This window comes from Somniosus microcephalus, chromosome 16, assembly GCF_052327205.1.
Source record: "Somniosus microcephalus isolate GS21.2 chromosome 16, FLI_Smic_1.0, whole genome shotgun sequence".
Lineage (NCBI taxonomy): Eukaryota > Metazoa > Chordata > Chondrichthyes > Squaliformes > Somniosidae > Somniosus > Somniosus microcephalus.
Genome location: NC_141002.1, coordinates 58,202,701 through 58,224,751, shown reverse-complemented (window position 1 = coordinate 58,224,751; position 22,051 = coordinate 58,202,701). Strand labels below are relative to the sequence as shown.

General features: G+C 44.5%; 1 protein-coding gene across 6 annotated transcripts in view; it reads right to left on the bottom strand.

Annotated features, from left to right (window-relative positions):
* The window catches only part of LOC147106210 (fatty acyl-CoA reductase 1), a 277,164-nt gene that overhangs the window by 55,945 nt on the left and 199,168 nt on the right, over window positions 1-22,051 (bottom strand). For all 6 annotated transcript variants that reach the window (XR_015081386.1, XM_086009104.1, XM_086009101.1 and 3 more), the window contains 3 exons: window positions 21,556-21,733; window positions 13,681-13,725; window positions 1,179-1,297 (listed from right to left, as the gene is read on the bottom strand). Coding sequence is in view for 5 of the 6 variants with exons in the window: in XM_086009104.1 (XP_085865230.1) it covers window positions 1,179-1,297; window positions 13,681-13,725; window positions 21,556-21,733 (342 nt within the window). In the remaining variant the exon portion in view is untranslated. The remainder of the gene's footprint in view (window positions 1-1,178; window positions 1,298-13,680; window positions 13,726-21,555; window positions 21,734-22,051) is intronic.

The window sequence follows — 22,051 nt, the reverse complement described above, 5'->3', positions numbered from 1 at the left end:
AATTGTGCTCATTCCAGCCATTTCACGTTGCTAATCGGATTGGGCCTTTGGCATAGCGGTAGGATCCCCGCCGCTGGGCCAGATCAGGGTAGGGTTTTGAACCACGCTCCAGACAGTCCCGGCAAGTGGAGTCGGAGCTCCGGCTCTAAATTCTGGGTTGACATCCAGTGGGATATTTGCGTCCGTGGGTGTGGGTGGCCCCCCCTCCTTGTATAGCTTGTGGGAGCCCGTAAAACCCTCCCGCCATAGGACTAACCGCCCTAATGGCTGGTTCAAAGATGGTTACGGTCACGGAATGAGCGTTAATCATGGCCATAAATCCTTCCACCACTTCATACAGTTCCCCAAAGGGAACAGTGTGAAGACACGTATGACGACGACATTGCTAAATAAATAAATGGAATAAAAAAAATTCTTTTAGGGCTTTTAAAAGTCTTTAAATTGCTTTAATTCTCTTTAAAACTACTTCAGATTCTTCAAAATAATGCAAACGTTTTTAAAAGTTTATAAAAGTTACCAAAAGCTTCCTTCCAAAAACCTATTTAAACTGCTGCTTTGCATGTAAAAATGCTTAGCAGCTTGGCAGAAACATTGGGGGCGTGTCCTGTTAAACTGAGACCTCAAGGGGCGTGTCTCAGTTGCACAGCGCGCTACAGGCTTCGCGCTGGCTGCACTCCTGGGCGGCGTGACGTCAGACGCTGCCCGGGAGTCAACATTTTAAAACAGCAATTCCAGGCGTCCCTGAAGCTCAACGGCCGGCGCGTCGGGTAAGTGCATATCGGGGGCTTACACGCGCGGCAAGCCCCCGACTCGAATTTCTGGGCCAATGTGTTGTATCAGTTAGTTCCCCTCCAGACTTTGTTTAGTAAACACCTATGAAACCAACTCCTGTCTTCAGTGTCTCTATCAACACACAGACACAACAAAACTCTGCCAACTGTTGTGGATTAGAGGGCAGTTTGTTCCTGTGGACACATAAAGCCAGGAATGGTTGAGGCTCTTCAGGCTTGCTTCAAAAAATCCAGTAAAGTAAAAGCAATAAAATACCTGCATTTATTTTTGTTCAAAATGGAACAGTTGATGAGTGATGGGAGGATTGACACTGGCAAAATTATAGAAAAAAAGACAAATCAGTGTTGTGAGTACAAGGTACAGTGTGGAGTGTACAGATCTCTCACCTGTGAACTGCTGTATACCAGCCAGCTGCGAGTATGAGATTAACCACTACATCAACAGGGATCAAATCAGCCACTGCATCATTAGTAGCTCTCATAGTGCGAAGAATCCCTTTGCCTGCCTGCATGACAATGGAAATAACATAATAAATGAGTGTTTCAAAAGAAGCCATTATGTATGATGTCATCTGATAAAATGCCTTTCCTTTTCAGCCCAATTCAGTAGTGCTACAAATTTCATCACTGGCTGATCGCTGTATGATCATACTTGTCTCCTCTGTCCCATTGCCTCTCGCTCTTCCTCAACCCTCTCTCCATCCCACAACACTCAAGACTATGGGATAGAAATTCGGGCGTGCCCATCCTTGGGCGCAGGGGGAGGAGGTGGATTTGGGGGGGGGGGGCGGCACAGGGTTCAATCCCAGTGCCTGAATGAGGTCTTCGGGCCTCATTTCAGCAGAGCCAGCGTGGTGCAAACAGCCAGAGGAAACCAAGATCGTGCCGCTCCTTTGTGCAAGTGGGGGGCGGGAAGAGAGATCGGAAACCGGGCCAGGAAGACCGGAGGCCAAGGGTGTCGGAGGCCAGGGGGTGGTGGCGGAGAACGTTCATTAATGTGGGGTTGGGAGGACCACTCCTGCTCTTCCCAGCTCCACATTCAGGAAAGCAAATTTCAAAAAGTTACCCTATAGGTGACTGCCGGTCCCTGGGTCTAGTTTTCCTGCGTGCAGCTGCCACTGACGCCCGCTGCCTCTGGGCAAACCAATCTTGCAGTGGGGGCCTCAAACAGGCCATTAGGCCCTTTATTTGTATATGCAAAGGACACAACAGCTGTTTCAGGCTCCGCACTGCCCAACAATTTTTTTTCCTTTCCCAATATAGTGGGTGGTGCACGTCTGGCTGGAAATCTGTGCGTACATCCTGCCCGCCACATTGAGAGCTTAGTAGGCTGGTTTGCATCTTAAAAACGGGAGCTGCATGGCCAAATCTGTAGGCCCATATTCCTTCATGAAGCTTATCCCGATCCCTCAACCCTTTTCTGACTCAGTACCTGACTATCTAGCTTTCTTTTCTAGGCTGGGTTCTTGCGGACCTTGTGAACCTCTAGTTTAAAGTATTGTTCACCACCTCTTTGAGAACAACTGTAATTATCTTCTTCTTAAAAAGCCACCTATAACCTCCACACTTTCTCAAACTCTCATCATCTATCACCTGTCTTTTCTCGCCAGGATTCTTCAATGTGTTGTTACCACCCATCTTTCACCGTTTCCTTTTTGAATCCCTCCAATTTGGTTCTGATTTGTCCACCAGTGGCATCCTGTATGGCTGTGATCTCAGCTCATTGTCCCTCCTCATTCTCGCCGCTGCCTTCTTTGACAGTGTTGACCACTTTATTTTCACCCGCTGCCTATTTTCCATAGTCCACCTTCACAACATTGCTCTTGTGGTTCCACACCTACCCGTCCCAATGGAGTCACTACATCTCATTGTTTCTGGTCCAAACCCGCACAGTCACCTCCAGTGTATCCCAGGGCTCCATTCTTGGTCCAACTTCGATTCATCATCTACATGCTATCCCTTGCCAGCCTTACCCACAAGCACAGGATAAGCTCCTGCATGTATGTCAATGGCATCCAACTCTAACATCAGCATTGACTCCAGGGCTGTTGTAGTACTGCCAGACTGTCTGTCTGATATGCATTTCTAAATTAGCATCAGTTCACAGCCTATAGCTAGACTCTGACAAAACAGACGCCACCCTGTATGTTCTTGCCAGCAACTATGAACCTCTGGCTCCAACTCCAACAGCCATTGTAGCTGTCCAATCAAGCTGTATCCAGTGATGCAAACTTCTTTGTTTCGTTCTGTCCTAAGTTGAACCTCACACTGGTGCATCACAAAGACTACCTCTTTCCACCTCTGGAACATTTCCTGCCTAATCCCCGAGCTCACCTCCACCAGTGCTGAAACCTTTAGCTGTGTCTTCATCTCAAAGATTGATTTCTCAAATATCTTCCTCGCTGACCTCTCCACAAACTTCAGTTAATCCATTTAACCATAATCCCCAGTGTCTCAAAGCTCCACTGGCAGCTTGTGTCACAGTAAATAGATTTCAGGGTCCTCAACCTCCTCTTCAAATCCCTGACAGCTTTGTTGTATATTTTCACCTTGTAAAGCACTTTGAAGTTCTTTGAGATGAATGTCATAAATTTAAGTTGTTACTGGTTGAGGATAATTAGGCAGGAGTCCCTCATTACAAATGAGCATGAGATGAAATACCACAGTCACCTCTCAGTGAAAATGGAATGTTATCTGCTAATGTTTAAGTCCAGGATAGTTAAAAACAAATATGGTAGTGAGACAAATGATAGCAGGAACAATGATATAATGTTAGAAGCATAAAAGATAGGAGCAGGAGTAGGCCATTCGGCCCCTCGAGCCTGCTCCACCATTCAATGCGATCATGGCTGATCATCCAAATTCAGTACCCTGTTCCTGCTTTCTCCCCATATCCCTTGATCCCCTTAGCCTTAAGAAATATATCTAACTCCTTCTTGAATATATTTAATGAATTGGCCTCAACTGTCTTCTGTGGTAGAGAATTCCACAGGTTCACCACTCTTTGGGTGAAGAAATTCCTCCTCATCTCAGTCCTAAATGGCTTACCCCTTATCTTTAGACTGTGACCCCTGGTTCTGGACTCCCCCGCCATCGGGAACAGCCTTCCTGCATCTAGTCTGTCTAGTCCTGTCAGAATTTTATAAGTTTCAATGAGATCCCCTCTCATTCTTCTAAACTCTAGCGAATATAAGCCTAATTGACCCAATCTCTCTTCATACGTCATTCCTGCCATCCCAGGTATCAGTCTGGTGAATCTTCACTGCACTCCCTCCATGGCACGAACATCCTTCCTCAGATAAGGTGACCAAAACTGCACACAATACTCAAGGTGTGGTCTCACAAAGGCCCTGTACAACTGCAGCAAGACATCCTTGCTCCTGTACTCGAATCCTCTCGCTATGAAGGCCAGCATACCATTTGCCTTCTTAACCGCCTGCTGCACCTGCATGCTTACCTTCAGCGACTGGTACACAAGGACACCCAGGTCTCGTTGCACTTCCCCTTTTCCCAATCTATTGCCGTTCAGATAATAATCTGCCTTCCTGTTTTTGCCACCAAAGTGGATAACCTCGCATTTATCCACATTATACTGCATCTGCCATGCATCTGTCCAATCGCCCAACCTGTCCAAATCGTACTGGAGTTTCTCTGCATCCTCCTCACAGCACACACGCCCACCCAGTTTTGTGTCGTCTGCAAACTTGGAGATATTACATCTAGTTCCCTCGTCTAGATCATTAATATATATTGTGAATAACTGGGGTCCTAGCACCAATCCCTGCAGTACCCCACTAGTCACTGCCTTCCACTTGGAAAAAGACCCGTTTTGTACTGTAACAGAGAACCAAGATGGCAGCCAAGTGATAAAAACTTGCCTTACAGTCTAATGCTTCTTTCCTATACAATTGTCCATTGTTACTTTATAAATATATACAGTATTACCAACAGAACACAAAATCACAAATCAGAAAATGTTTAACGGAACAGTCATCCCCACAGACAATGGAAATGCAGCACCTTAAGTAACTTAAACATGAGCAGTGAGAGTGCAGGGTACTTCCTTGCTTGGTTCTCTCTCCAGTACCTAAAAGACCCAGATTTTAAAAAATCCAAAAATTTGCTGTCCTGGGGAAATGACATCACAAACATTTATTTGGACTGGAATTCAATTGCAGGTTTCAGCTGACAGAAACACACTCCAGTAATGCGGTCAGCCAAACTTGAAAATTAATCTGTGATTTGTTTGTGTTTAATATATTTTGAGATTTCAATGGATAATTTTTCTATTTATTGCATCTAGCAGTATCAAATATAATGTGGGCAAGATTCCTCTACTCTACCTCAGCAACGTGCCACAATAACACCATTAGCTCTAACCTCAGAAGAACATCATTACTGTACCAGTGTGACATTTTAATTTCCCACAACAGAAATCCGGTGGGGAAAAATTGGGTTGCTTTGAGGGCGCTAACGCGGCGCAAAGCAACAAGCGCCCAGGCGCGGCGCCGCCCACGCCTTCAGCGGGAGGTTAGCGGCGGCACTAACCGGTAGCGCCCCGGCCGCAATCTTCGGGTGCGCCCCCTGACTTACTGCCGGACGCTATGTCCGACGGGGTCAGGGGGGCCTACCTGCGGCCAGGGAGGCGCAATTTAAAGGTGAGGTGCGGGGCGGCCGTTTTTGTTGCTGGCCGCCTGCCAGCACCTGCCTGTGCTCCTGTCCCCAGCCTCCTGAACGGCACCCCCCGTGGAGTGCCGGCTTTGCTGCAAGAGCCCGCCACTTCTCATGAGTGCCAAGCTCTTTTGCCGGCGTTCCTGATCCCTGGGGCTCAGCTGGGTCCCGGGTCACGCTGTGCAAGGCCCCTCCCCTTTAAGAAGGGGAGGAAAGCCTGCAGTACCGCGGCACGATGTGCCGCAGCTCGTCGTACCGCGATATTGACTCGCAGCGCCCCAAGAGTGATGCGGGGTGCTTCCAGTAGCACCCCGCTTCCCTCTTGGGGCGCAACCACTCAAGTTCCGGCGCGGGGGCGCTAATTTTTCTGGGGAGCTACTCAATTTTTAGCCCCTTGTGTCTTCTATGAAAAATACGGCCATCTGCTGCCCCAACTCCTTTACTCTCGTAAGGACTGCTGCTGCAACAGTTGAAGAGGCAGGAGGCCACTCAAAGGGGCAATAGAGCCCCGAAGAAAAATTTAGCTAAAGTGATACCAAGGCCTACATAGATAGGTGTTTGGGGCCGAATTGGATAGGAGTCCACTACTAGGCCCTCTCTGTCTATCCTGAGACTTTGTTATCTTCCCACCCACTACAGGGACTACTGCCAGACTGTTCCTAGCAGTGCCAGTGACTGGTGGCAAGGGGTAGATTGAAGAGAAATGGGCCAGTAACCCAGGCTCTACTTCTCTGCCGGCATTTACACATAGTGGAAGGAGCAGCCAATGGCGGTCCAGGTGGGGGCATGAATATAAGGTTGGGGCAGAGAGTTGGCAGTAGGCCTTTCCGTCTTATTTTTCCCGCTATTTCAGTCGCTACACTACCTAATCCAGGCTGATTTTTCTTAAAAAGGCAGGTTTGGTGGTGAAAAAATTGAACAAAGCATTTGAAGGGCTTGGCAGACTCAAATGAATTAATAAAGTATTAGTTAATGCTTAATGCTCTCTGTTTTTCCATATTTTTTCTTAAATTTGATCATTTAACAATGGTTTACTTGCAGCATTACCTGCGAACCATGTCTATGTACCAGCAACCCACAATCTAAACATTTCTCATAAGCCAGGAGCCTTCCATTGGAAAGTAAGTTTATTTGTTGCATAGGATCTTCAACATTCTTTGAATGGTAGCATGCCTCACATATAGTAGCAAATATTCTGTGTTGATTAGTTTGCAGAAATCATGTTTTTTTGATAATGTCACTGGACCAATATATAGAAATATACTTGAAGTTACAACATGGAAACAGGCCATTCAGCCCAATCAGTTCATGTTAGCGTTTACCCTCCATGCGAGCAAATAGTCCTAATCACATTTATCCACCCTGTTCCTGAATCCCTTCAAACTCTTTTCCATTCCTGCTCCAAGCTTGTATAAAGACCAGCACTGTTGCAATTGCTCAGTTCTTTTTGCCCTAAAATTAACATCCTCTAATAATCCCTAACTATAAAAAAACACTGAACCAAGGTGGCTTGGGTTGATGTTCAGGATGAATCATGGTATGTGAGGGGAGTCAAGAAATAGAAAGAACCTACAAGATAGATTCTTTATCATTTATGCATCCCTCGCGCACCATGGGCATAATACCAAAGTAGTACCAATTCAGGAGGTGGGGTGTCCTAACTAGGACATCCCAAATCTTGCTTCCAAAACATATCTACCGAAAATACTCTATAGGGTGTTGGCCAAATTTGAAGAGTAATATCTATTAAACGTTGTTCACATCTACGTGAAATATATGGTCCTCATTCAATTGATGGGGAAGCAGGTAGAAAGACATTAGATCAGACTACTGACCCAAATCAAACAGCGAGACCACCTTGGGGAAAAACTCTGGTGACTCCAAGAACTCTATCCTTAAGCTGCATTAATTAGGACTGATCTACATCTAAAACCTGCAGCTCACAAACTCTATGGCTGAAGCTAACACTATTAATGCTTTCTTACAGGTAAGAAGCTTAAAATCACACATTCAAAGTGTTTTATTAACATATTAAGATCTATTTTAAGTTCCCAGTAGGAATGGGAGGTCTATTTAGAAGCTTATAACTCGTGTAACATGAAAAAAAATATGGAAAGCTATGGGACCAGACACTAATAACTTCATGAAAGGTCACGATGGCCACATGTACTCAAATAAAACGGAGCTTTTGACCCATCTCAAACAATCACTGCAGAGATTCTGCAACACCAGTTCCTCTCCTGTGGCACTGCACACAGGCCTCGACCTTCTGCTCATCAGTGCGAGTGAAGGTTCTATGCCATACTGCTCAGCCCCAAATTTCTGCTCAAGGGGCGGAGAGGATGAGAAGCAAGCTTGCTGCACTCCCCAGACCCGACTTTCTGCTCATAAGGTGAGGGAATTAGGAGCGCCGAGTCGGAGGGGGAGTTCAAAAGACTGCCGTTTTCCTGATCAGTCAAGGGAAGGTGCGCTGCATGTTTTGTGGATTGGCACGCTAAAACAGATTCACTTGGGTTGCTAGCCCATTCGCAATATATATCAATGATTTGGATGAGGGAACCAAATGTAATATTTCCAAGTTTGCTGACGACACGAAACTAGGTGTGATTGTGAGTTGTGAGGAAGATGCAAAGAGGCTTCAAGGCGATTTAGACAAGTTGAGTGAGTGAGCAAATACATGGCAGATACAGTATAACGTGGATAAATGTGAAGTTATCCACTTCGGTAGGAAAAACAGAAAGGCAGAGTATTTTTTAAATGGTGATAGATTGGGAAATGTTGGTGTACAAAGGGACCTGGGTATCTTTGTACACCAGTCACTGAAAGCAAACATGCAGGTGCAGCAAGCAGTTAGGAAGGCAAGTGGTATGTTGGCCTTCATTGCAAGAGGATTTGAGTACAGGAGCAAGGATGTCTTACTACAGTTATACAGGGCCTTGATGAGACCACACCTGGAGTACTGTGTGCAGTTTTGGTCTCCTTACCTAAGAAAGGATATACTTGCCATAGAGGAAGTGCAGCGAAGGTTCACCAGATTGATTCCTGGGATGGCAGGACTGTCGTATGAGGAGAGATTGGGTCGACAAGGCCTGTATTCACTAGAGTTTAGAAGAATGAGAGGGGATCTCATTGAAACATATAAAATTCTGACAGGGCTAGACAGACTGGATGCAGGGAGGATGTTTCCCCTGGCTGGGGGGTCTAGAACGAGGGGTCACAGTCTCAGGGTACGGGGTAGGACAGTTAGGACTGAGATGAGGAGAAATTTCTTCACTCAGAGGGTGGTGAACCTGTGGAATTCTCTACCAGACAGCTGTGGAGGCCAAGTCACAGAATATATTTAAGAAGGAGATAGATAGATTTCTAGACACAAAGGCATCAAGGGGTATGGGGAGAGAGCGGGAATATGGTATTAAGATAGAGGATCAGCCATGATCATATTGAATGTCGGAGCAGGCTCGAAGGGCCGAATGGCCTACTCTTGCTCCTATTTTTCTATGCTTCTATGATTCTATGATTCAGAGGTGGCAGGAGGCCGCTGGAATATTATGCCGATTTACTCCAGAAATGTGATTCTCTAGCCAGAAGGGTGACAGTGTTACTGGGCTATGCTGAGCTCAGACACTATTCAAAGTATTGCCAAGGTATGGTTTCATGGAAGAAAATGCTATTTCAGTTAATAAATTTGTTCCCATCAGGGTGGTTGGAATAATTCTTTCTTTATTACCGGCCATCATTTTCCAATCCTCTCTGGCTACAGGCGTGGTGCCGGAGGACTGGAGGACTGCGAACGTACCGTTGTTTAAGAAGGGAGCAAGGGAAAAATCAAGTAACTACAGGCCAGTCAGCCTAACCTCAGTGGTCGGCAAATTATTGGAAAAAATTCTGAGGGACAGTATTAATCGTCATTTAGAAAGATACGGATTAATCAAAGAAAGTCAACATGGATTTGTTAAAGGAAAGTCGTGTCTGACTAACATGATTGAATTATTTGAGGATGTAACAAGGAGGGTTGATGAGGGTAGCGTATTTAATATAGCCTACATGGATTTTAGCAAGTCTTTTGACAAAGTCCCATTTGGCAGACTGGTCAGAAAAGTAAATGCCCATGGGATCCAAGGGAAAGTGGCAAGTTGGATCCAAAATTGGCTCAGTGGCAGGAAGCAAAGGGTAATGGTCAACGGGTGTTTTTGTGACTGGGAGGCTGTTTCCAGTGGGGTTCCACAGGGCTCAGTACTAGGCCCCCTGCTTTTTGTGGTATATATCAATGATTTAGACTTCAATGTAGGGGAAATGATTGAGAAGTTTGCAGATGATGCAAAAATTGGCCATGTGGTTGATAGTGAGGAAGAAAGCTGTAGACTGCAGGAAGATATCAATGGACTGTTCAGATGGGCAGAAAAGTGGCAAATGGAATTCAATCTGGAGAAGTGTGAGGTAATGTATTTGGGGAAGGCTAACAAAGCAAGGGAATACACAATAAATGGTAGAATACTGAGAAATGTAGAGGAGCAGAGGGACCTGGGAGTGCATGTCCACAGATCCCTGACGGTAGAAGGTAGATAAGGTGGTTAAAGAAGGCATACAGCATGTTTTCCTTTATTAGCTGAGGCATAGAATATAAGAGCAGGGAGGTTATGCTAGAACTGTATAAAACACTAGTTAGGCTACAACTAGAGTACTGCGTACAGCTCTGGTCACCACATTACAGGAAAGATGTGATTGCACTAGAGAGGGTGCAGAGGAGATTTACGAGGATGTTGCCTGGGCTGGGGAATTTTAGCTATGAGGAAAGATTGGATAGGTTGGGGTTGTTTTCTTTGGAACAGAGGAGGCTGATGGGTGATTTAATTGAGGTGCATAAAATTATGAGGCGCCTAGATTGAGTGGATAGGAAGGACCTATTTCCCTGAGCAGAGAGGTCAATAACCAGGGGGCATAGATTTAAAGTAATTGGTAGAAAGGTTAGCGGGGAGTTGAGAAGAAATGTTTTCACCCAGAGAGTGGTGGGGGTCTGGAATCCACTACCTGAATGGGTGGTAGAGGCAGAAACCCTCGTCGCGTTTAAAAAGTACTTGAAGTGTCGTAACCTACAAGGCTACGACCAAGAACTGGAAAGTGGGATTAGGCTGGATAGCTTTTCTTCGGCCGGCACAGACACAATGGGCCGAATGGCCTCCTTCTGTGCCGTAAACTTGTATGAATCTATGATTACTGTTAGACATTGGGCTGGAAATTGCGGTCGGAGGCTTCCCGTGGGCGAATGCAAGTAAACTCCACACCTCCCTGGTGCCTCTGTATCTTTGAAGACTCGCGCTCCTGGGCCTGCGGGTGTACGTCTGCGTAAAGGCCCACATATCCCAGGAGCGCAGGTGGTTCGCAAGCGTCTCTGGGGTCACGTGGGCCGGCCCAACTAATCACAAAGGGGGATTCCCATTATGCTTATGGAGATTCCATTTACGTACGGAATCCCCATAAACGTAATAGGAATCACATAAAAGACACACTATCACAGCACTGAAATAAAAATAAATCATCACATGGTCAAAATTAATTAAAATACAATTTAATTAAATATTTAAAACTAAAATTAAATTTTTTGAAAAATAAATTTAAACATTTTTCATTGGGCCAAAAATAACCTAAGCTAATTTTAAAGGTCTTTGTATGGTTAAATCATTTAAAATTTTTAATTTTATTATGTATTTAAACCCTTGCGTTGGTAAAAGAAGGCCTTATGCCTGCCTTTACCAGGTGTAAGGGTTTTGTGGGCATTTGCTGGGCAGTAGTTGGGCAAATAGCCCAACTCTCCACCAGCGAATGTCAATTTCCTGTAGATTCGCACAATCTGTCAAGCTGAAACTTGACAGATCGCAAGTTCTGGGTTTTCGTGCATGCGCATCACATGCGGAAACCCGGAACTTTAGGGGCACTTACGACTGCGTATGTGGCTGTAGGTCCCGGAAAATCTGGGCCTTTGTGTTTTAGACATTTCATCGTGATCTTGAGTGTAAAAACGCCATATTGGGGGTGTATCCAATTGTGACGTTCCTGCCTCCCTATTTTTCCACCCGCATAGTTGCATAATATGCCCACCCACAAATGGGTGGGTATATGCAACCGCACGCATTACATCATGGTATACTATCTGTATTTGCGATTTCGTTGGAGGCAAGTCATTTAAAAGGCTAAGATCACCTACTGTAAATGATTGCATCCTTGACCCCTCCATCCTTGCAAACTACCACCCTATCTCCATCCTCCCTTTCCTCTCCAAAGTCCTTGAATGTGTTGTCGCCTCCCAAATCCGTGCCCATCTTTCCCACAATTTCATGTTTGAATCCCTCCAATCAGGTTTCTGCCCCTGCCACAGTACCGAAACGGCTCTCATCAAAGTCACAAATGACATCCTTTGTGACTGTGACTGTGACAAAGATAAACTATTGCTCCTCGTCCTTCTTGACCGGTCTGTAGCCTTTGACAGGGTTGCCCACTCCACCCTTCTCCAACGCCTCTCCACCGTTGTCCAGCTGGGTGGTACTGCACTCGCCTGGTTCCATTCTTCTCTATCTAATCGTTGAAGAGAATCACCTGCAATCACTTCTCTTCCCACTCCCGCATTGTTACTTCTGGTATCCCCCAAGGATCTATCCTTGGCCCTCTCCTATTTCTCATCTACATGCTGGCCCTTGGCGACATCATCTGAAAACACAGCATCAATTTCCACATGTATGCTGACGACACCCAACTCTACCTCACCACCACTTCTCTCGACCCCTCCAGGGTTTCTAAATTGTCAGACTGCAAACTCCACTCCCTAGCCACTGACTCCAGCCCTATCCCTATCATTTGCCTGAGGCTGAACCACACTGTTCGCAACCGTGGTGTCATATTTGACCCCGAAATGAGCTTCCGACCACATATCTGCAGCGTAACTGAGGCCACCTATTTCCACCTCCGTAACATCACCTGTCTCCGCCCTTGCCTCAGCTCATCCGCTGTGGAAACCCTCATCCATGCCTTTGTTAACTCTAGACTTGACTATTCCAACGCACTCTTGGCTGGCCCCCCACATTCTACCCTATGTAAACTTGAGGTCATTCAAAACTCTGCTGCCCATGTCCTAACTCAAACCAAGTCCCATTCACCCATCACCCCTGTGCTCGCTGACCTACATTGGCTCCCGGTTAAGCAACGCCTCGATTTCAAAATTCTCATCCTTGTTTTCAAATCCCTCCATGGCCTTGCCCCTCCCTATCTCTGTAATCTCCTCCAGCCCCACAACCCCACCCCGCCCCCCCCCCCCCACCCGAGATATCTGTGCTCCTCTAATTCTGCCCTCTTGAGCATCCCTGATTATAATTGCTCAACCATTGGTGGCCGTGCCTTCTGTTGCCTAGGCCCTAAGCTCTGGAATTCACTGCCTAAACCACTCCGCCTCGTTACCTCTCTTTCTTCTTTTAAGATGCTCTTTAAAACCTACCTCTTTGACCAAGCTTTTGCACCAATCCTGGGCTTTAATACAGGGCAGGTACAGGAGGTTACATGGGCTGTAGTCCCAATGGTATCAGGATGATAAAATAAATGTGATTCCTCAGAACCAATCAAGATTGAAGTTCTGGGAGTGAATGCCTAGATGACAAAGAATGGAGAGTGAAGGAATTTGTATCTGAGAAACATTTGGTTTGATGTTCTCAGTAACTGTGATTGCACAACACAGCACATGAAAGGGCCTACACCTGAAGAAGGTGGAGCAATGTTAATAAGGTGGGATGGGGCATTTCTGACCTCCCGCCTCTTTTTCCAGTTGCTAAGCTTGCTAGGCGCCCATGCACAGGGGTGCCCTGAAAAAGCTAGCAATGTGTTTTACCCCCTGATCCCAAACAACTGGAGGGTCTGTGGGTGTCCCAGCGGCAGGTTGAAGATCCCTCCACAGAGCTACCCCCTGATTTTTCAGACACTACTGCTGGTGCTAGGCCCTGCCAGGGGCAGGTGTGTGCTGGGGCTTCCCCAGGCTATTTAAGTGGCCCAGGACATGACATAGAGGCAATCCCAGGTCTGGACAGGTGAAGTGCACTTCGGGGGTCCTGTTTAGCACGAAGGCATGAGGGGGCCAGGAAATTCAGCCCTGCTATATATCTTATCTATAAATTCAATAACTTCTGAGAAAGATTTATTTACTCATAAGAAAACACAAATAAAAAGATATTTTACATACAGCAATGAAAAGCCCACTTGGTCCATTGAAATTGTCGATCCAACCCTATTTAATTAAAAAAAAGTCAGAGTTAGTTTTTTAATTCATGACTTTACAGTCTGCAGTTGACTTTACTGTGATCAGCAAGAAGTTCTTTACAGACAAGTTTCCACACTTTATTACATGACTAACAGAAAGTCAGATTATACTCTATCTTCAAAAGTGAGGCATGTATCAGTATTATAAGCAGGAAGAAATCTCCTTTGAGATTCCATTTGCATTCCACTTTGGAACATCAGTTATAAAAATTTTACAGCAAATTGATTCTGTAGATGTGATATTAAAGGAAAGTTGTGAGCATGCTGAAGGCTGAAAAGATTTTTTAGTTTTCAAAGGATTAAACGTAAAGAGCAATTTGTAAATGTGGGTTTAGAAACATTTAAAAGGTACACAGATCCCATATAAATATTTATATATCCTCTTCACTCTTCAGCTTCCATCCATATATATTTCTAAAACATTATGAAGCTAGAACGAAATCATTTTGACACCAATCCATCTGATCGCTTGGTCCTGGATCCCACACATGGGCCTTTCATTATATGTGTAATAGATTACATATCCTGGACAAAATTCAAGATTTGGCCATGCTTGTTCATGGGGTTTGTATGAAGCACTAGATTGAAAGCCTTAGAAAGCAATGAAAGTGGGGTTCTCTTGAACCTTACGACGCTTTGCGATCTGATGTAAAATCACAACCTGCCCTATAGATTTCTCACAAGTGCATGTTGCTTTCTGATTACTCAGTGAACTTCCAAAGCATCCAATATATGGGCTGCAACAACCTGATGAACAAATTAAAAATGATCAAATCCTTCAGTAGGTTTCAGTCTCACTAAAATTCCCTTTCCTATGGATAGAAACCACAGTTGCACTCTGGAATGCCAAGAGTATGCGCGCCTCAAACAGAATTCCGTTCACCAGCTACAAGTTCTTAAGACTGTCCTCCAAGTACATTGCCGTAATCCTAGCCCCTCGTCTAGAGCAGCTTTTAGGAACTCAGCATGAATACTGTTCACTCTGCCCCTTCTCATTAACCAGGCAACACAATGTGAACATAAAAGTCAGAAAAGACGACAAAAAGACAGGAAGAAGGGAAACTTCAAGATACTGAGGCTCGGTTTAACAATGTAAATTACTCTGGTGTTTGAAAACTGACCTCTGTTGCTTCTTGGCTGCAGAAAGCATTCTAAAACTTGCTTAGAACCACTGACTGCGCAGGTTTTTGGTAGAATTAAGAAAAAACATCAGTTTTGTGATAAACTTGATGAAAGCAACAAAACCCAATTGGTATCCGCAGAACATACCATGGAACAGATAAAGTCAGTAGAAGTTAGAAATTATGGCAAAGTGCTTAACATGGGTCTGGAAGCATTGCAAAGAGCAACTACAGTTTTTTTTAAAGACACTCACAATGACTGACAGAATTCCAAAAATAAAAGTAAAAATGTTTCTGTGTCTAATTAATACTCGGGGCAAAGAGTTGTATAGCACCATGCAGTTTATTGGATGCCCAGAGAACACAGTCCAGCTGAAGTAATGCAGTTACTTGCTGGGCAATGTAACCCCAAGAAAATGGACACAGTTGAACAATACCCTTTTTTTTAACCTGCAATCAGGAGATAGACAACTGGAGCTGGAGATCAATGGACAGGCAATTTTAGCAACAAATGTAAATTTGGGTAATTGTATGAATCTTTGATCAAAGATTGGATCATATATGGAATCAAACTCACAAATGACGGTGAGATTCCTCTGTGCAGCAGAATAAGACTTAACAAAATGTCTGCAAGTGTATAGAATTCCCCAGGGAATATATTAAATCTTTCAACGTTTGAGAGCCAGAAAAATAAGTTGTATACAAACAAAGCCACAAATTTTAAATATAAGGGGCGATTATACAAAATTGCACCCCAGTGGAGAGCCTCATCCACCAGGAATGCATATTGGGAACTTGCAGGCACGTACTCTGACAGTGTATGTTATCACCAATATTCTCACTGTAACTACAAGTATACGTGCGAATAATGTGGAAACCCAGCTCATTAATGTGTCTATTTACTTGAAATCTACATTGTGTCCAGCTTGTGTCCCTCTGCTTCTCATTTCCCTCTTTCATTTCCCTTTTCTCCAAATCTCTCTCATTCATTCTTTTCCCACTCTCATTACCTTCCTCTCATTATCTCTCTTTATTGCTTTCATTGTCTCTTTCTCATTTCCTATATCCTTGCCTCCATTCATTTGTTCCCTCCCTTTTTCATCACCTCTTTCTCTTATTTCCCCCTTATTCCATGTATCTCAGTTTCTATTCAGTATATGATATTCCCTTCAGGTTTTGAATATGTGACTAATTCATTCTCTGGAGTAACCTTTCTTCAGTGCAGCGGAATAAGAGTTGGCATAGGTGAGAGTTTCCACCCGAATGTGTTTAGGAGAAGCCAAGTCCTGTCACAGCTTCTGTTTCACGTAGGAACCAACGACATAGGTAAGACGAAGAAAGAGGTTCTGCTGAGGAAGTATGAGCAGCTAGGGGCCAAATTAAAAAGCAGAACAACAAAGGTAATAATCTTTGGATTACTACTTGAGCCACGAGCAAATTGGCATAGGGTCAATAAGATCAGAGAGATGAATGCGTGGCTCAAAGATTGGTGTGGGAGATATGGGTTTCAATTCATGGGGCACTGGCACGAGTACTGGGGAAAGAGGGAGCTGTTCCGTTGGGGCGGGCTTCACGTGAACCATGCTAGGACCAGTGTCCTGGCAAATCGAATAACTAGGGCGGTAGATAGGACTTTAAACTAAAAAGTGGGGGGGGGGGAGGGTTCAGGTGAAGGGGAATTTAGAAAGTCAAAGAAAAAGGAGAAGGCAATAGTGCAAGGTAGTGATAGGGGTAATGATAACTAGAATGTGACAGGAGGAGACAGAGCGTACGAATATAAGCGTGTATCAGCAAATAGTTTCAGAGTAGGTAAAAATGGTATAAAGAAAAAATTTAAAGCTCTTTATCTGAATGCACGCAGCATTCGTAACAAGATAGATGAGTTGACGGCACAAATAGAAATAAATGGGTATGATCTGATAGCCATTATAGAGACGTGGTTGCAAGGTGACAAAGGCTGGGAACTGAATATTCAGAAGTATTTGACATTTTGGAAGGATAGGCAGAAAGGAAAAGGAGGTGAAGTAGCTCTGTTAATAAAGGATGAGATCAGTGCAGTGGTGAGAAATGATATTGACTCAGAAGATCAAGATGTAGAATCAGTTTGGGTGGAGATAAGATATAGTAAGGGAAAGAAGTCACTAGTGGGAGTAGTCTATAGGCCCCCTAACAGTAGCCACATTGTAGGACAGAGTATAAATCAAGAAATAATAAGGGCTTGTAAGAAAGGTACTGCGATAATAATGGGCGATTTTAATCTTCATATAGATTGGACAAATCAAATTGGCAAGGGTAGCCTTGAGGATGAATTCATAGAATGTATTCGGGATGGTTTCTTAGAACAATATGTTGTGGAACCAACCAGGGAGAAGGTTATTTTAGATCTGGTAATGTGTAATGAGACAGGATTAATTAATAATCTCATAGTAAAGGATCCTCTAGGGAAGAGTGATCATAGCATGGTAGAACTTCAAATTCAGTTTGGGGGTGAGAAACTTGGGTCTGAAACTAGTGTCCTGAACTTAAATAAAGGCAATTACAAAGGTATGAAGACAGAGTTGGCTAAAGTAGACTGGGAAAATAGATTAAAGGGTAAGACGGTCGATAAGCAGTGGCAAACATTTAAGGAGATATTTCATAACTCTCAGCAAAGGTTTATTCCAGTGAGAAAGAAAGACTCTATGAGAAGGATGAACCATCCGTGGCTAACTAAGGAAGTTAAGGATAGTATCAAATTGAAAGGAGGCATACAATGTTGCGAAGATTAGTGGTAGGCCAGAGGATTGGGAAATTTTTAGAAACCAGCAAAGGATGACTAAAAAAATAATAAAGAGGGAGAAGATAGATTATGAAAGTAAGCCAGCAAAAAATATAAAAGCAGACAGTAAGAGCTTCTACAGGTATATAAAAGGGAAGAGAGTAGCTAAAATAAATGTTGGTCCCTTAGAGGATGGGACTTGGGAATTAATAATGGGAAACAGGGAAAAATATTTTGTATTGGTCTTCACGGTAGAAGACACTAAAAGCATCTCAATAATAATTGATAATCAAGGGGCTATAGGGAGGGAGGAACTTAAAACAATGACTATCACTAGAGAAAAAGTACTAGGCAAACTAATGGGGCTAAAGGCTGACAAGTCCCCTGGTCCTGATGGCCGACATCCTAGGGTCTTAAAAGAAGTGGCTGCAGAGATAGTGGATGCGTTGATTGTAATCTACCAAAATTCCCTGGATTCTGGAGAAGTCCCAGCGGATTGGAAAACTGCAAATGTAACGCCCCTATTCAAGAAAGGAGGGAGACAAAAAGCAGGAAACTATAGACCAGTTAGCCTAACATCTGTCATTCGGAAAATGCTGGAATCCACTATTAAGGAAGTAATAGCAGGACATTTAGAAAATTATAATACAATCAAGCAAAGTTTTATGAAAGGGAAATCGTGTTTGACAAATTCATTAGAGTTCTTTGAGGATGTAATGAGCAGGGTGGATAAAGGGGAACCAGTAGATGTAGTGTATTTGGATTTCCAGAAGGCATTCGATAAGGTGCCACATAAAAGAATACTGCACAAGATAAGAGCTCACGGGGTTGGGGGTAATATATTAGCATGGATGGAGGATTGACTTACTAACAGAAAACAAAGAGTTGGGGTAAATGGGTCATTTTCTGGTTGGCAAACTGTAACTAGTGGGGTGCCACAGGGATCAGTGCTGGGGCCTCAACTATTTACAATCTATATTAATGACTTGGATGAAGGGAGCATGTGTACTTTAGACAAATTTGCTGATGATACAAAGATAGGTGGCAAAGCAAGTTGTGAGGAAGGCACAAAGAGTCTGTCGGACGGATTGAAGATGGCGACCGAGGCGGTCCAGAGCTAAGCGCTCTCCTGCTTTGGACGGCCCGCACCCCCCGCCGCCCGCTCCCGATGCCAGAGCGATGTGTTCGGCGAGTCGGGCGGAGGCAACGCAGCAGCGGGAAGCGGCAGCAGCAGCCACGAAGACCCGCTTCAGCACGTCGCCTGGCAGCTCCTCGTCATGAATTTCTGTTTCGGACTAGGAGGAGGGGAGCCGGGCATGGCGGTTGGAGGCCGGGCGTGAGCGTGAGAGGCAGGCCCCAGGCCGTTGCAAATTTGAACCGGCGACAGTGCGGGAAGCTCGCAGTTCGAGGGGAAGGAGGGAGAGCCGGGCATGGACACCTGAGGCTGGACGGTGAGCATGAGAAGAAGGACACCATATTGTGGAGCCGGCAACGATGAGGAGGAGGAGTCCGCGGAGACGGAGCAGCTGATGGACATCGCGTTCCCACTGCCATTGGACGCAATTGAATTGACTTTTACTGAACATGGTGCTGTAGAATAGCGACGTGTCTCTGTGAGCTCCCACAGCCTACTGTGGAAGTGATCGGGGAGTAAAAACATTCCATTGTAGTAATACATATGGCAAATAAAATTGATTTGATTTGAAGGGATATAGATAGGTTAAGTGAGTGGGCAAAAATTTGGCAGATGGAGTATAATGTGGGAAAATGTGAGGTTATCCACTTTGGTAGGAAAAATAAAAAAGCAAATTATTATTTAAATGAAGAGAGACTATATAATGCTGCAGTACACAGGGAGCTGGGGGTCCTCGTACATGAAACACAAAACGTTAGCATGCAGGTACAGCAAGTAATTAGGAAGGCAAATGGAATGTTGCCCTTTATTGCAAGGGGTATGGCGTATAAAAGTAGAGAAGTCTTGCTACAACTGTACAGGGTGCTGGTGAGATAGCACATGGAGTGCTGCCTGCAGTTTTGGTCTGCATATTTAAGGAGGGATATACTTACATTGGAGGCAGTTCAGAGAAGGTTCACTAGGTTGACTCCTGAGTTGAAGGGGTTGTCTTATGAAGAAAGGTTGAGCAGGTTGGGCCTATACTCATTGCATTTAGAAGAATGAGAGGTGATCTTGTTGAAACATATAAGATTCTGAGGGTGCTTGACAGGGTAGATGCTGAGAGGATGTTTCCCCTCGTGGGGGAATCTAGAACTAGGGGTCATAGTTTCAGTATAAGGGGTCACCCATTTAACATGGAGATGAGGAGGAATTTCTTTTCTGAGGGTCGTGAATCTTTGAAATTCTCTACCCGAGAGAGCTGTGGAGGCGGAGTCATTGAATATATTCAAGGCGGAGATAGACAAATATTTGAGCTACAGGGGAGTCAAGGGTTATGGGGAGCGGGTGGGAAACTGGCGTTGAGGCCAAGATCAGATCACCCATGATCTTATTGAATGGCAGGGCAGGCTCGAGGGGCTGAATGTCCTACTCCTGCTCCTATTTCTTATTACTTGTTCTCAATCAAAATCTGTGCTCAATTATTTTCTGTGCTTTGCAGCCCAGGCATGATCTGCTAGGTTCACGACACGCCACCATTTAATTGAAAACTAGGAACTGGGTAGGGCGGTGGTACTGGGTCTGACACTGTTCATCACGAAGATCTTAAGGTGAATCAGCAATGGTTTATCCACTCCATCTGGCATGACTTCTGCTTCAGCATCCGGTTGTGTGCTCAAAATTTGTCCCTGTGCCAATAGTGGCCTTGTTGCTTCCTGTTTGCCTCTCTGCTAGCATGAGATTAAAAGCATGGGCAAGTATGGATGAACAAAGAGCTGGACATCAAGTACACAAGAACTACATACGGCACACAAGATGATGATTAGTCATTCCTGTATTATAGCCATAGAGACTCGAGTGCAGTTCACAATATAAAGCAGAGGGTGAGACCACTGCCTAAGAAGCCAGTTTTGTAGCAGGAGTCACCAGTACAACTTTGTAAGTACTCTTGGCCGAAGCAAGAAATGAAAAAATGCTTGCATACAGGAACTACAAAAAAATATAATCAGTTTGGTTCACAATGTTAAACCAAAAACCAGATGGCTAATTTTCATACTATAATACTGCAAGTGCGACCTAGGGAACAGCAAGCTAGTAACCCTGTTGTCAGAGGCAGAGGAGGTGGATTCTACTAGTTACAGCCACTAATTCTAACCATCTTTATGCCACTATGGATATGAACAAACCAGATAAGTTCCAGTTTGATTGCAATGCAACCCACAATGTGATCACAGCCAAGTAACTGTAAGATCTGACCAAGTATCACCTTGAAGAGGGACATCAGGTTAGAGTCAGCTAACTCCCACATTGCCTCCATTGACAAAGGCACCTCCAAAGGGCCTGCTTTCCTCTTTCATGCCAAACATTTGTGTTCTCCTCAACAATTCTTAACTCCCTATAATGCACAAGTCCACCCAAGACTTGAATAGTGCTCCCATATTCAGAGATGCTCTTTTATCACCTATCTCACAACCTGCACAAATAAGCCGCTGGCAATTTGATAGATGACCCATGTCTCACCTCTAGTGAAAAAATGGCCTCCGTGTCAGTAAATCTGCTTCTCTAGATATGATAGCAGAGACTGGTTAAGAATGAATTCTGAGTACAGCAGAAGCATTACTCTCACTGACTTTAATGTGCCTCTCCTTTTACTTCCACCCAACTGAATGGTCCCCTCCTCTTGTGTCCATCCAGTACATCAACAACTAAGAGTATGAACAGCATTTGTACTGAGCCACATAGAGATAAAAGAGCAGCAACAGGATGATAATGTACAGTGCATTGCATTAAAAAAAAATGACTTACTGGGAACGGTTCCTGCCAGCTTGCTCCAACAATAGAAGGCCTGATAATGGCAATATTCAAATCCCCACTCTCTTGCTGGACCACATACTCAGCAAGTGCTTTTGTGTAGGTGTATGTGTTTGGCCGGTCTCCTATCAGTTTGGGGGTGATATCTTGGATCATACTTTCATCCATCCAGCTGGAAAAAAAACAAGAGACCCATTAAAGAAATCATCATGAGAAACTGCCATGGAAAGTTTAATTATATAAGACAACAGGACTCATTAATATGGCCAGCCACCACAGACAACTGGCTAACTGAGTATGAGAGAAGAGGTAAAGGACAGGTGATCATACCGAACAAGGCACTTCCTGATATTTTTCTCTATTGGTGATGGTGATGGCACTCGCAAAGGTAAGAGCAAAAAATGTAGTGTGTAACACACTGTGGATTTCTCATACTGAGCTGGTTCAAATGTTCCACCATCATCGCACAAACCAAAGCCCAAACTTAACT